The sequence below is a fragment of the Triturus cristatus genome, chromosome 4_1 (assembly GCF_964204655.1).
Source record: "Triturus cristatus chromosome 4_1, aTriCri1.1, whole genome shotgun sequence".
Taxonomy (NCBI): Eukaryota; Metazoa; Chordata; class Amphibia; order Caudata; family Salamandridae; genus Triturus; species Triturus cristatus.
This window is the reverse complement of record NC_140585.1, coordinates 1017391069-1017406114: the sequence shown is the minus strand read 5'-3', so window position 1 is coordinate 1017406114 and position 15046 is coordinate 1017391069. Positions and strand designations below refer to the sequence as shown.

Below are 15046 nucleotides of genomic sequence, written 5' to 3'. Positions count from 1 at the left end.
TTCCTTAACCTTTCAAACATTGACGTTGAGTGACTGGTTCGTAGTTGTCCGGTAGTGACCGTACCGTCAGGGGGGCATATATACTGAAAAATGTCTGAGTGCGGTGTTACGCTAAATTTGTCAACGCCGCACTCCGCACTCCGAAATTTTTAAAATGCAGGGTTGCGCCGTAGTCACAAGAATATGGCGCACCCTTGAATTTCCCCAGGGCTGGCGCTAAAAACTGCCTAGCGCCAGTGCAGGCAGGTTGTACGTCGGTACAACGCAGGTAATTACTACGCATGGCTTTGCCACGCATTTTTTAGCGCGCATGTTTTTACCACAAATATGCATTTACAACACATGCCAATACCACATTGTTCTTAGATTTAAAAACAATGTATGTGGGGAGGTGCTTGCGCTGCAGGGGCGATTGTTTATGTGCAGGAAGGAACACCTTCCTGCACATAAACAATCATTAAAGTCAATTTGCTCTTTCCATGTGTGCCGCAGAATGCAGCACGCATGGAAAGAGCAAAATACGAGGAGAAATTAATAGTTTCTCCTCGTATCACCATACTAATGACCAAGAGGCATATTTACAAACCTTTTCGCTACCGAAGCATCACTTTTTTTGACGCTGTGGTGGCATTTCGCTTAACATGGCTTAACACCACCTTGTAAATATGCCACTTTCTGCCACAGTCCTCTGTGGCAAAGGGGCGTGCAGTGGGTGTTGCAGTGGGTGTTCCACCGCAACACCGATCGCATTTTGATGTTGCTTCAGATTTACAAGGCTGAGGCAGCGCCAACAACTAACACCAGGGAATACCTGGTCTTAGTAGTGCGATACGAGGACAAATTATTAATTTCTCCTCGTATTTTGCACCAGCGCTAGGGGAAATGCTTCTGAATACAGCGCATCCCTGCGTTTTAAAAATGTCAGAGCGCCACGTTGCCAAATTTGGTGTAACACCGCGCTGTGACTTTTTATTTGTAAATATGACCCCAGATATTCCCTGGTGTTAGGTTTTGGTTCTGCCTCCACCTTGTAAATCTGAGACAGCATCAAAAAACAATTTGTGCTGTTGTGGAATGCCCACTACAACACCCACTGCATGCCCCTTTGCCGCAGAGGACTGCATCAGAAAGGGGCATATTTACAAGGCGGCCTTCAGCCACGTTAAGTGGCTTAGCGCCACCTTGTAAATATGTGAAATGGCGCTATGCCACTGGAGCGTCAAAAAAGTGATGCTCTGGTGGCGAAAGGGGCTAGTAAACATGCTCCTTATTCTCATAAACTGTAGAAAATACTTAGCTCTGATGGGGGCGAGAGCACGCTTGACCTGGTACAGCCACAGTGCAAGGTTGACTGTGTAAGCATTTTTAATACAGGTCTGCAGTGTTTAATGGAAACACAAGGAGATGATGGACGGAGCACTGAAACTTTTCAGACATTCACCCCCAATCACAGATCTGGGTTGAATCCATCATCATTCTTTAGCTCACTTCGCCACCTCAGTTCAGACCCAGCTATATGCAAATCAGTCTTAACCCTGTGCCTCATGGGAACAGTCCAGCCCGAACTGCCAAGCCAGGTCTTCCGTCAATCGGAAACAAGCATCCTGGGACCAGTTTCTGAGTAACACCCTTCATCAGCCAAGCTAGCTTAAATCCAGTGGCAAAGTGAGCGAGGGATCCACGTCTGCGCATACCCTGCCAACTTAGGGTGAACAAAGCAAACACAAGGAGATGATGGGCAGAGCGCTGAAACTTTTCAGACACTCACCCCCAGTCACATATTTGGGTTGAATCCATCATCATTCTTTAGCTCACTTCGCCACCTCAGTTCAGACCCAGCTATATGCAAATCAGTCTTGACCCTGTGCCTCATGGGGAACAGTCCAGCCGAACTGCCAAGCCAGGTCTTCCCTGAACCGGAAACAAGGATCCTGGGACCGGTTACTGGGTAACACCCTTCATCAGCCCGGCTAGCTTGAATCCAGTGGCCAAGTGAGCAAGGGATCCCCATCTGTGCATACCCTGCCAACTTAGGGTGAACAAAGCAAACACAAGATGATGGACGGAGCGCTGAAACTTTTCAGACACTCACCCTCAGTCACAGATCTGGGTTGAATCCATCATCATTCTTTAGCTCACTTCGCCACCTCAGTTCAGACCCAGCTATGTGCAAATCAGTCTTGACCCTGTGCCTCATGGGGAACAGTCCAGCCGAACTGCCAAGCCAGGTCTTCCCTGAACCGGAAACAAGGATCCTGGGACCGGTTACTGGGTAACACCCTTCATCAGCCCGGCTAGCTTGAATCCAGTGGCCAAGTGAGCAAGGGATCCACATCTGTGCATACCCTGCCAACTTAGGGTGAACAAAGCAAACACAAGATGATGGACGGAGCGCTGAAACTTTTCAGACACTCACCCTCAGTCACAGATCTGGGTTGAATCCATCATCATTCTTTAGCTCACTTCGCCACCTCAGTTCAGACCCAGCTATATGCAAATCAGTCTTGACCCTGTGCCTCATGGGGAACAGTCCAGCCGAACTGCCAAGCCAGGTCTTCTCTGAACCAGAAACAAGCATCCTGGGACCGGTTACTGGGTAACACCCTTCATCAGCCCGGCTAGCTTGAATCCAGTGGCCAAGTGAGCAAGAGATCCACATCTGTGCATACCCTGCCAACTTAGGGTGAACAAAGCAAACACAAGATGATGGACGGAGCGCTGAAACTTTTCAGACACTCACCCCCAGTCACAGATCTGGGTTGAATCCATCATCATTCTTTAGCTCACTTAGCCACCTCAATTCAGCCCCAGCTATATGCAAATCAGTCTTGACCCTGTGCCTCATGGGAACAGTCCAGCCCGAACTGCCAAGCCAAGTCTTCCTTGAACCGGAAACAAGCATCCTGAGACCGGTTTTTGGGTAACACCCTTCATCAGCCCGGCTAGCTTGAATCCAGTGTTTAATCACATGTAGCGTTACCAGGATGTCAAGTAATCAAAGTAATCTGAGTGTTGACAGTGAAGGCTAAGTCACTGGACAGGATTGTATGAGGAACTGGAGAATAAACTTGGTGTTTTGGTGTTGCTGCCATTCCCCAAGGAAACTGCTAAACCCAACACATTGGAAACACGTTTTTATAATACTAAATTGTACCGGACCACAAGTTTCATGCTGCTCTCTGCTCTTGTTGCTATAATCTGTGGTCCTCATGCTGGGGTTTTCTGCCCATATATAGCTTCTCCAGGACATGGATGGTAAACACTTCATTCAGAGGGTATTCGTGGTCTAACTCGGAACAACTGTCTGAACCATTAAAGGTAGAGTGCAGGATGCGGCTCAGTGCTGCTTCAACAAGAGGGGCCAAGCCTGTGTGAACCAGGTGCCTAGCCGGGCCTGACTCCAAGTTAGCAGAGACCACATGAGGGATTTATGATTCTGTGACTTTGCTAGTGGCAGAGTGTGGTGTTTCAACTTGGAGCAAAATAAACATGCTCTAACTGTATGTCAGATCTGTGCAAGTTTGGAAGCAGTAGGCCTCACCCTAAGCCTGACCTTAAACTTTCATCAGTGCATAACAACAGCCCTCCTCTGGTTGCACAGCAATTGTCCTAGGCTCAGAGTTGAGAAAAGTTAGGTCCTCATGACTAATTGCAACTCTGAATTACACATCAATTCAGCAGCTCTGTGTCAAGGGTGCCAGTAGCTTACCTTAAAAATGTACATGTATTTTTGACCGTTTTTTTTAAGGTGCTGTAAACCTCATAATTGCCACCTCAGAGCACTAGTGGGAGCGGAACAAGAGTAGCAAGATACAAGCCATGTTAGGAGATCCAATGTGCTATATGTCAGAAAGTAAACAAATAGGCCTCAGGTCAGCAGCAACTGATACACCTTAATTGCTGACCTCATACCATGGCAGGCGAGGGGAGGGACGCTTGCAATAATGAGTTAGATGGGAAAGACATAGACATGTATGTGAATCACTCTGTGTGTGGAGCCACCACCTCCACCTAGCACACATCGCCCAAAATGGTGCTGCACTTTGCAGAAACCCACTCAAAGCAGGCAAAGCCAGTAGAGGATTGGTCAGCACAATATTGGATCTGGTCATACATCTGTCTGAGCATTTGTGAGATTGAAATATTTTTTTTGTGTCTTTTTTCATTTTGCTCTGAAGGTCTCAAGCTACTCGATTCCGTTGGCATCAGCCTTCTCCATTTGATAAACAGCAAACCTGGGCGATCGATAACGTGTACATTGGGGACGGCTGTGTGGATATGTGCAGTGGTCATGGCAGATGCCTTCAAGGAAACTGCGTGTAAGTTTGAGGTCATTCCTTGTGCATGGGACACCATGCCTTAATTTTCAAATCCTTCTCTCTGCTGATACCTAATGGTTTACAACTTCCCTGGAGATAGTGAATAAGAGAGAGAAAGAGTGCGCAATGAAGAGGTAAAAGATGCAGTAGATGAAGAGAGTGAGAGCTAAAATTGGGAGAGAGATATCTAGAGGAGGTAAAAAAAAGAGAGAGAACAATTCCTATGTACATAAGGAAGCCTGGAGAGAGAGAGAGACACACACACACACACAGACCGAAAGCTGAAGTGAGACAGAGAAAGACCATGTGAGAGAGTGATACAGACTGGGTGAGAAAGCAAAGATACATTGATACTTTCTTTTTGAGAGAGAGGTGTTAAGGGCGATAGAAGTAGAAGTAAAGAAAAGAAGAGAAAAGAGGAAGAGAGAGAGAGAGAGAGAGAGAGAGAGAGGCAGAGCAACACAGATAAAGAATGACAGCCAAAGAGGAGAGGGGAAGAGAATGAGAGAGTGAGAAAGATTGAGTTATAGATTGAGGGAGGGAAAAAGAGAGGAATTTTTATTTTATTTTACTTTACTCTTTATTTCCATATAAAGAACAGCCTTTAGTAATGTTGCAGGTCGGCTGTTGGCAGAACACGCACGCAATATTGTCTGCGCAGTTGAGAAGCCGTAGGCATAGCATACGCACATTGATGTCATTCTTTGAAAGTGTCACCTCTGTTACTTGTTGCCCTTTAAAAGGACTTTTATGTGAAATAAATATTGCTGAAAGTTTTTAAACGGTGTTTCTTTTCCTCTAAAGCTGCGATGAGAACTGGGGCGGGATCTACTGCGATGAACCAGAGACCTCTCTTCCGGCTCAGCTGAAAGACAACTTTAATCGAGCGCCGTCCAGTCAAAACTGGCTGACCGTAAACGGCGGGAGACTGAGCTCTGTGTGCGGGGCGGTGGCCTCTGGCATGGCTCTTCACTTCAGTGGGGTCAGTGGCATGTAGATGTAAAACACCTTGTTTTATCTGGCAATTAGTGTTGCCACCTTCCCAAAAGAGAAATACCCGCCAGTTGTTGTTTTAAGAGTCTGAAAAGCATTGTCAGCCAGCACGGATCTGGGGTAGCACGGCAGGGGGAAAAGGTGTATGGGAGTGCAAAAAATGAAAAATACACTTACCTCCTTGCTGCTCTGTCTCAAGTCGTTTCTCCTCTGTTGCCTAAACAGGAAGCAGCCAGGCTCCCCTGAGCCAATCACAACGTTGCACTGCAGCGTTGTGATTGGTCTGAGCGCTGTAATTCGGCACTCAGACAGGGACTGGGGGCCTGGGAATGTTCTCCACCCAGGCTGTAATGCATGTAAACATCTTTGTTAGGTATTAACCTTCCCTCAATGTTTGCACAGTTAACCTGATCTTCTAGTCACACCCTAACTTCACTGTGTGACCACAAGGTTCCGGTCCTTTCATTTGCTTGGATCTCATCATTGGAATTGACTCCTGCTAACCTGCGCTCCAGCCCCTCTTTCCCCAATTTGAAGAGTCTGTTAAAACCACACAAAGAAAAGTTTAATTAATCCTTCATGCCAATCCCATTTTATTCACCTCCTTTTTTCCTTGGAGCCATGCATTTATGCCAATCATATCTCCTTGTATGCGCAGATGCTGTGAGATATATATCAATGTATATAATGCCTTGCATCACCAGTCATCTACCAACCCAGTAACATAGTCCTGGGTATGTTATCCCACAAGCTGTTCATTTTTAGCTATATACCACAAACCATGGCAATTTACAGAATAAGCAGCTAGGTTAAGCACGTATGCACTGCTTGGACACGTCACTTTTCAGTAGTGAGTGTATTGCCCACCTCACATGGCCAACTGCTTAAAAGACTATAAAATATAATTGTAAGCACAAAGGTATGAGAGGCAACACAAAAACAAATTAACTGATACAATGTAGTGCTAAAAAAGTTGCGGGCGCCGTCGTGTAGGAGCGGACACGACGGCGCCCGCATTTGTACAGACTACTTAACTACGGAAATCGGACTTAAGCTTTTGCCAAATAATTCTGGCAAGGATTTCCTATGACAGGAATTTTATATGACCATTATTGCAACGTTCGTGTATAGACGACACGTTAGTTTTTGACAAGACTCTACTCTACAAGGATACGCTGTGGTGTTATGACTGTTTTTCATGCACCATTTAGTCAGATATTTTTGCCTTGAAGAAGCCCATGCTTGGGCGAAACGTGTTGGCTGTGAATGTGACAGTATCGAACCATGGAATAAAGAAAATTTGAAATCTTACAAGTCCTGTGTGGATTCCACAACTTTTTTAGCACTACATTGTATCAGTTAATTTGTTTTTGTGTTGCCTCTCATACCTTTGTGCTTACATACCACAAACCATGTTGCTACGTACCACAGGGCATATTAGCAAGGGCAATATCGCCGCATTAGCGGCACTTTTTGCCGCTAAAGAGGCGATAATATTATCGCCCTATCAGCAAGCTGTTAGCAACAGCTTTCTCGTGAAAGCGACCGTGTTGGGTGCCGCTTTGCATGTCAGCGATATTAATCGCTAATGACATGCAAAGTAGGCGTTCCCAACCACAAGACCAGGAAAACAGCCGCTAACAGGCATATCGCCTATTAGCAATGAGGTCCTGGCCCCGGTTAGCGATGTTAAAAGTCGCGCTAACCGGGGTCATCGCTGGATTTTTAACACCTGCCCAAAACCTGACTAAGTATCTCTTTCTACAAAACCTGACTAGTGCATACTTAACATGGGGGGGTGGATTATGCTGATACGACCACAGGGTCATATCAACAAGGTTTCCCCCATCCCCCATGCAACATCGCTGGTTTTGTAGCGATGTTGCCACATTTCTCCTGCTATCACTGGATTATTGATCGCCATGGCGCTAATTGTTGCTAATACAGCGTTAGCGTGTCGATCTCTTCCAGCGATAGCAGGCGATAATTATTCTCTCTTCGATGTTTATCGCAGTTTCTTGCTAATATGGCCCCACCTTTCTTTATGAAATGCTCTTGCTTTAGTTCTATAAATAAACACGAACTGTGCTTCAGTCTGAATGAAACAACCATTCAGTACAATGCAATGCTTAACATCATCTTTCCACGACTTTCCTTCCAGGGTTGCAGTCGCTTGCTGGTCACGGTGGATCTGAACCTCACCAATGCTGAGTTCATCCAGTTTTACTTCATGTATGGATGTCTCATCTCTCCGCATCACCGTAACCAGGGTGTGCTGCTCGAGTACTCCGTGAACGGGGGCATTTCCTGGATCCTGCTCATGGAAATATTTTATGAGCAGTACAGCAAACCCGGGTAAGTCAGCAGTGCTCCCAAATGAACAATTAAATAGTGCACACCGAAGAGTGCTTCCTTCCCCTCTAAGACCCCCTCCCTCCACTTGCAGATGTATTGTTTTTCATTGCACCTTTTTAATTTCAAAGATTATTTCCAGTTGGGTTATAAATCTGAAAGAAATGTGGTCACTATTGAATAATTTGTTGTGCTGCCTGCTCAATTAGATTGAAACATATATCAGACCATTCTAGGAAGAAGACCTGGTAACCATGCGAAATCCAGCAACAGCCACTGGTAATCTACGAAGGATAGAGTAAAAATACAAGGCTACCGAAACAGCATCACCATGTATACATAAGCAGGTTAAAACTGATTCAGTAGTCTCTGCTGCAGTGCAATGAAGGTCATGTAATTCTTACACTCCTAGCTCTGTGCCCACGGAAGGGCGTAAAAGGGACTTAGTTAACGTACTAGCGCTGATGCAGTTAGAATTACCACTGACACTGTGGCTCGTTTTGATCATCATTTATGGAGTGATATCACTCCATTCTCAGATAAGTTGCCCAAAGAGGACAAAGCCAAAACTAAAGCAATACTAAAAGACAGAGATCAAGCTTCTGCCTTTCTAATTGACACAGCTATGGGTGCATCCACCTGTGCGTTCTGTGAAATAGGCAACGCTACCATTATGAGATGCTTGAAATGCGCGCCCTTTAGGCCTAAAGTACATTCTGGAGTAATAAACAAGCCTTTTGATGGTACCAACATCTTTGGTTAAAAGTGGATGAAACTCTGCACATACCGAAACTGCTAGATCTTTGGCTGTCTTGCAAACCAGACAATTCTGAAATTATTAGAGACAAAGAAACACATTTTATTATTTAGGATCCTTTTTTCAGCTCATATAAACAATATGGATCAGATTGACAACACCAAAAAAAGGAAAGAAAAACAGCAAAACAACAATGGTGCCAATATAAAAGTACAAAAGGAAGAAGATGGAATCAGTCCTCTCAATATGACTCTAAAGGGGGACGGGCATGACTTCCCAGTGGAAGTATGCTCCCTAACCCAGTTGCCAGAATAGCACTAGTAAAGGAAAACTCGAAACATACAACATCAGACAGGTGGGTATTGGGCATAGTTAATCTCGGTCATACCCTGGTGGTTGCAGAGATGCAACCAGCTGTTCCACCATAAAAAGGAAAAAAATTATCTCCTTCAGTTTCTGGTGGAGATTGCAAAACTATTTCAAAAGGGAGAAAAAAAAGAGGTACTGCCTGGAGAAAGAGCTCAGGGAATTTACTCAAGATTTATTCTAATTTTGAAAAGTTCAGGAGATTAATGACCAATTCTGGATCTAAGTAATTTCAACAAATACGTGAAAACAAAAGGATTTTCGTATGGTCACCCTGCAAGGGATTTTGCTTTTCTTGAAGGACGGTGATTTCTTATCATCTATAGATCTGGAAGACACTTATTTCAACATCCCTTTACATGTCAGACACAGGAGAATCATTTGCTTCTTGGTGGTAGGCTGCCATTTCCAATTCAAAGCCTTGTTTTTGGTCTGAAATCGGCACCAAGAGTTTTCACAAAATACAGGGCTCCAGTAGCAGCCTTAATAAGACATGATGGGGTATGGTATACCCTGGTATACCCTACTTAGACGACTGGCTTATATGGGCAACTACCTTCTCTCAGGTATTGGAGGCTCTCAGTCTCGAGGTTTACACTCTACAGTTTGGGACTAGCTATCTACCACACAAGGTCTCAGCTAACACTAAGCAAGACTATCATTTTTCTTCAGGCAAAGATTTCCATTCACCTAGGTATGCTGTATCCCTCTCAGGAGAGAGGTGAGATGTTGATATGACAATTGATCTCTTGGCAAACAAAGAACAACGCAACAGTGAGGACACTAAATGATATTCTCTGAACTGTGTCCTTCTGCATTCTTTTGAATCCTTATTGTCATTTAAAAAATGAAGATCATTCAAAAACAGATAAACTCACAATGACAACAGATTCAAGGAGACAGGGGTGATGTTGTTAAGGTGACTTAACAGATGAAAAAGTCGATAAGTGACAACATTTTCAAGGGCCAACCATTAAATCCAACAAAACCCAAAATATTTTTGACAACAGGTGCATCTCTCACAGGATGGGGCGCTCATCTACAGGAAATGGAAACCAATGGTATATGGATACAGAAGAGTGCAATTTACACATAAATGTCCTATAACTAAGAGCCGTACGATATAGCTTTGAAAGCTCTTCTACCACTGGTTCAGAACGCTCATGTCGGAGTTCAGGTGAAGAGCTCTACAGCATGTTTTATACCCTGACAGGGCCGGCTCAAGGGCGGTGCGATCGGTGCCACCGCACCGGGCGCTGACTTGGGGTGGGGGCGCCATGTTCATCCTTTTAAAAGCACCTGATGCTGCATACATTGTTCCAGAAATTTTCAAGCATCAATAAAAATGACAACTCTGGTGACTAATGTTCTTCCTGGAGAGAGACCGAGCTTTGTCTAGTGAAAGTTTTGACTCATTATAGCATAGAGGGTTAATTTGCCTGCTGCAAAGAACGTGTCCCATTCACATCCAAAGTGCATCTAATATAAATATGTCAATGGGTTACCGCTTTTGTCAGAGATCCTTTTGTTACTTGCAGTGTATAAGTTAAAATCCTAATATAGAGCAGTGAGCTTTTAACTGCCATCAAAGAGCTGCATGCAAACTGTAAGGAAAATATTAGGGCTGTATATTGTTTGCCCAGTATCTCGTTATCCTAGTATTGCAAAAGGGGTTCATTTGGGAAGAAATCCATTTTTATTATTAAACAAAAACCCCTAACAATGGTGCTTCATTTTAAATTCTGAATTTGTGCTTTTCCAGTCCAAGGACTCTTAAACTACACTGCCTATCAGTATGGATGCAATGTGACTCCTACTCCTTGTAGGCCTCTGTCTTATGTAACATTTCCTATATATTGATTTACCCAGCAGTGATTGATTGTCTCTGTACAATGCATGTGTGATGTAAAGTGTTCTGACATCTTAAACTGGTCTGAGTGGCGCTATAAAACTAAATGAATCTAAGAGACAGTGATTATGGAGACTTGAGGGGCACTGTCAAATGGTGGTGGTGAGGGAGTCCATGGCGGAGGTGGTCATGGGGGGCGCCAACAAACATTGTCGCACAGGGCGCCACCAGCTCAGAAGCTTTGGAAATGGGCCACTCATTGCAAAATGTACATTTCAGCAGAGCATGTCCTGGGAGTGCACATCAATGTTTGCAGATTGCCTAAGCGGGAATTACTCCAATGTTCATGAGTGGCAGTTAAACGACAACCAACTGCGTCTCCTCTTTCTCACGTGTAGTTTTCCACAGTGTGACATGTTCGCCACAGAGAAGAACAGCAAGTTACCAACTCTGCCAGCAAATAGCCATACCCAGATACCAGTGGAAGCCTTTCAATGGTTTGAATGGGGAAGTTCATATATGCCTTTCCAATGCACCTCTTTCATCGTTCCATTTGTAACTTTCGAATGACCATTGTAATACAATGGTCATTCGAAAGTTACAAATGGAACGATGAAAGACCATCTTGATAGCCCTAGCATGGTCTCAGCAACAATAGTTCCAAGATCTGTGGTTCATGTCAGTACAAACACCGATCCAGTTCAAATCCGAACCACATCTGCTTGCAAGAAACAACAGAAAACTTGGACATCACAATCCGAGTTCCCTCAAATGAACAGCATGGCTCTTCAGCTCTACGAATCTTGCGATCTGAGTAAATTGCCAAGAAGTCTTGAAAACTGCAAGAGGATCTTCTACAGTCAAAACATATAATGACAAGTGGAAACGTTTTGCTGTGTGCACTATGAAACGAAGCTAGACCCACTTCAAATGTTACTCTACACATTTTTGCCATATTTATTAAGTCTGGCCAAGCAAGACTTGTTGATTACTTCAATCAAAGTACATCTAGCTGCAATTTCAAGAGTTTTGAAAAACAAAGTGAGTTATATTTAGTCTCTTAATGTATTATTAATGTACTAAGGAGTTTAAGAAAGGATTCTTTAGACTCTAGCCCCCATCTCCAAGATTGGCTCTGGAATGGCAGGTAAATACGGTTTTGGCAGTCTTGATGAGGCAACCTTTTGAACCAATACAGAACTCAAGTATCCAACATATATCCTGGAAGATTGCTTTCTGCCAGCATAACCTCTGGTAGGAGAGTGAGTGGGTTACAAGCACTATCTTGTTTAGAGCTCTTTTTAGATTTTGCAAATAAAAGGTAATGTTAATAACTAATCCAAAGTTTATCCCGAAGGTACCGTCGATTTTTCATTGGAGACAAAAAATAGTGCCTCCTGCTTTCTTTACATCTCAAAGACTGAAGATGAAAGTTCATTATGCTCCTTGGATGCCATAAGATGTTTAAAGTTTTATTTACAGGCCACAAATTCTTTTTGAAAAACAGATCAACTATTTGTAGCCCTTGTAGCAATAAATAAAGGCGGTCGAGTTATGAAACCGACTAGTTGCATGCATCATGGAATCCTATAGGCTCCGATGCCGCTGGGGCCGCTGGGGCCGAAAGAATTCCCGGACCAGCGAGGGACGAGCACAACGCGGTGGAGCCGGAGTTGGAGAACACGAAGAAAGAGATGTTGCTGCTCATATCTCAGAAGCCTGCCCCGTCTTTGTCAGCAGAACAGACGGGAGAGAACAGCCGTAAACAGGTACTGAAGCCACCCACTTTGATTTTAGCTTCACACCCTAAGTGCTCTCCTAGTAGAACGGGTAAAGGGATGGATAGGACTCTGACTCTGACCCGCGAGAGAGAGGTGTTGGGGGGTGAAACGAGTAATGCTTTTGACTCTATTAACTCTGATGTTGATATTGCCACCGGGAATGCTATCGACCTGGCCCCTGTTCTTTCCACGACAGAGCAGATACAGATGCAGGTATCGGAGCACTCCAGTGATGAAAAAGTGGAGGGTTTGGAGGACTTGGTGTCTGATCCATCTACCAGTATGGCGAGTCCCAGTGGCCGCTTTGATGGTGCTATTGCAGGGATAGGGGTTGCGGAGCATAACGATTTTGCTGAAGCCAGCGAGCAAGAAATGTCTGAAGAACTATCCGCACATACTGAGGAAGAGGATGAGCTCGGGGGGGACATAGGAAGGATCATGACACAAGCGGCACAGATGGCAGGGCTAAGCTGCGAGCAAATAGAGGTCACAAACTAAGAAGTAAGGCAAAATCCAGAAGAGGATTTAAGACTACCGCTACTATATCTCAGCCTGTTAAAAATATAAAGAAAAAGCAAGCAGATAAAAGCCCATTAAGAAAATGGATTGAAACCAGGGGGCTGGTGAAAAATATGACGCTGAGACTGTCAGGTGCCAGCCCGCACGATTTTTCAGAACAGGTCGATCTTTCTTCTACCCCGAGCTCCACCGGTGCTACCACCGCTCAAATCAACTCGGCAATAGATGGCTCAAACGAACAAGAACAAGAACAAGAGCCGTCTCCGACTCAAGCCCGTCTCGGCCACATGGACTCTCCTCTAAGCCGAGCTGATGCAAATCCACTGTCTAATGCCAATGCTTACATAGCTCCAGTACTATCGTCAAGCTATATCTCTCCTCAACCTAAAGTGGGCACCACTATACAAACGCCACTCTCCCTACCCCCTCAAAGCGAACACTTCACTAAAGAGGGAGCTGGGGGTGAGATAACGGATCATTCTTCAATAGATCTAATATTGCAGATTCTGAACGATCAACGTAAGGTAGCCCAAGAACACCATACCCAACTGAGGGAAGATAACAGCAAAGTACAAAACTCGCTACAAGAACTTACTACTAAAATTGGAGGGATCTGTCAAGATGTTACTGAGCTGCAACACCGAGTGGTTGAGATTGAAGAGGCTAACACTCAAATGACTGCTAAAGTTGGAAAGCATGATGATCTGCTATCCACTCTTCAACAGAAGATTGAAGATTTGGAAAATCGACAGAGACGTTCCAATTTAAGACTGTTTGGGGTTCCAGAAGGGTCCGAGGGTTCTGACCCTAGGGCTTATGTCGTGGGGCTACTCCAGAAAGCCTTTCCAGACTTGGCAGACTGGGACTGGGACTCACAAATACAACGGGCTCACCGTTTACCATTGGTGATGAAAAACAGAGCAAGTCAATTTCCACGTCCCTTTCTGTTGTTCTTCGGTAATTTCCTACTTCGCCAAGCAGTATGGCAGAGAGCTCGCCCTAATACCCCTATTGCTATAGGGGATTTCTCAATCTTTGCTCGTTCCGATCTAAGTAAAGACACCATGGACCGACGCTGGATACTCCGTAGATTTATCGATTCAATCAAATCTAATGGGGGCCAGGCTTTCTTACAGGAACCTGCCCGTCTGAAAGTCATCAAAAATGGACGCATATACTTCTTTAGCGAAGTCAAAGCAGTTGAAGCATTTGTTTCTAGCCTGAATGAAGGCAGGAATCAAACAGAAAAATGATGGCATGTTGGGTCCGAGCTAGTTATCGTACAACTGGTCAATATTGCATATCTCATGAATAATTGAACCTATGAACCTATGAACCTATGAATCTATGAGTTGACGAAATCCGTACTTATTTAGACGACCCCTTATCCTCTAGCTCTTATCTTCTATCTCATTCTACACCTTAGGCTTCTTTTTTCTTTCTCTTTATACATTTTTTGGTGAGGGAGAAATGATGGGGTGGATGGGTGCCCCGTGGTGATTTGCCACGAGAAGCTGTCCTTCCAACGGCAGCTGTTCACTGAGGGCGGTTCTGCCCCTGCTGGGGCTGGAACCAGGGAGGGGTGGGGTGGGGGGGTTTGGGGGTGGGGTAAAATCTTCTTTAAAAATTTACAGGCAGACAGGGATGAGCTCAACGAGCTACTAGAGATTATATCAGCTCAATTCTCTTTTCTCTTTTTTTTTACATTTGTTATTATCACCTTAGGGGTAAATAATGGGAACTGCATCAGGGTTTTTGGAACTGGGGTTAAGGCTGTGCTCTTTACTTATCACAAATGTATGATATAAAATGTATAACCTGGAATGTTTCCGGTATGAATAGCAAAAATAAAAGGCTTTTGATTACAGAAGAATTAAAACTACATAACCCCCATATGGCTCTTCTCACTGAAACACACATAGCGGGCAAAGATAGCAAATTAATGAACCAACTGGGCTATGACATTCTGATAGGATCGAATTTTACACAATCAACAAGAGGCGTGGTCATCCTTAAGAATAAACGGTTCAAGATTGAAACACTACAGACTCTCTGCGACAAAGAGGGTAGATGGGCGATAGCTCAGATTAATTATGAGAGCTCAAAATAT

The 15046-nt window shown here is 44.4% G+C and overlaps 1 protein-coding gene across 1 annotated transcript in view; it reads left to right on the top strand.

Annotated features, from left to right (window-relative positions):
* Window positions 1-15046, top strand: part of RELN (reelin) — a 1440257-nt gene that overhangs the window by 1301624 nt on the left and 123587 nt on the right. Inside the window, exons 47-49 of the mRNA XM_085653954.1 lie at window positions 4179-4319; window positions 5124-5301; window positions 7474-7667. Coding sequence (XP_085510080.1) covers window positions 4179-4319; window positions 5124-5301; window positions 7474-7667 — 513 coding nt within the window. The remainder of the gene's footprint in view (window positions 1-4178; window positions 4320-5123; window positions 5302-7473; window positions 7668-15046) is intronic.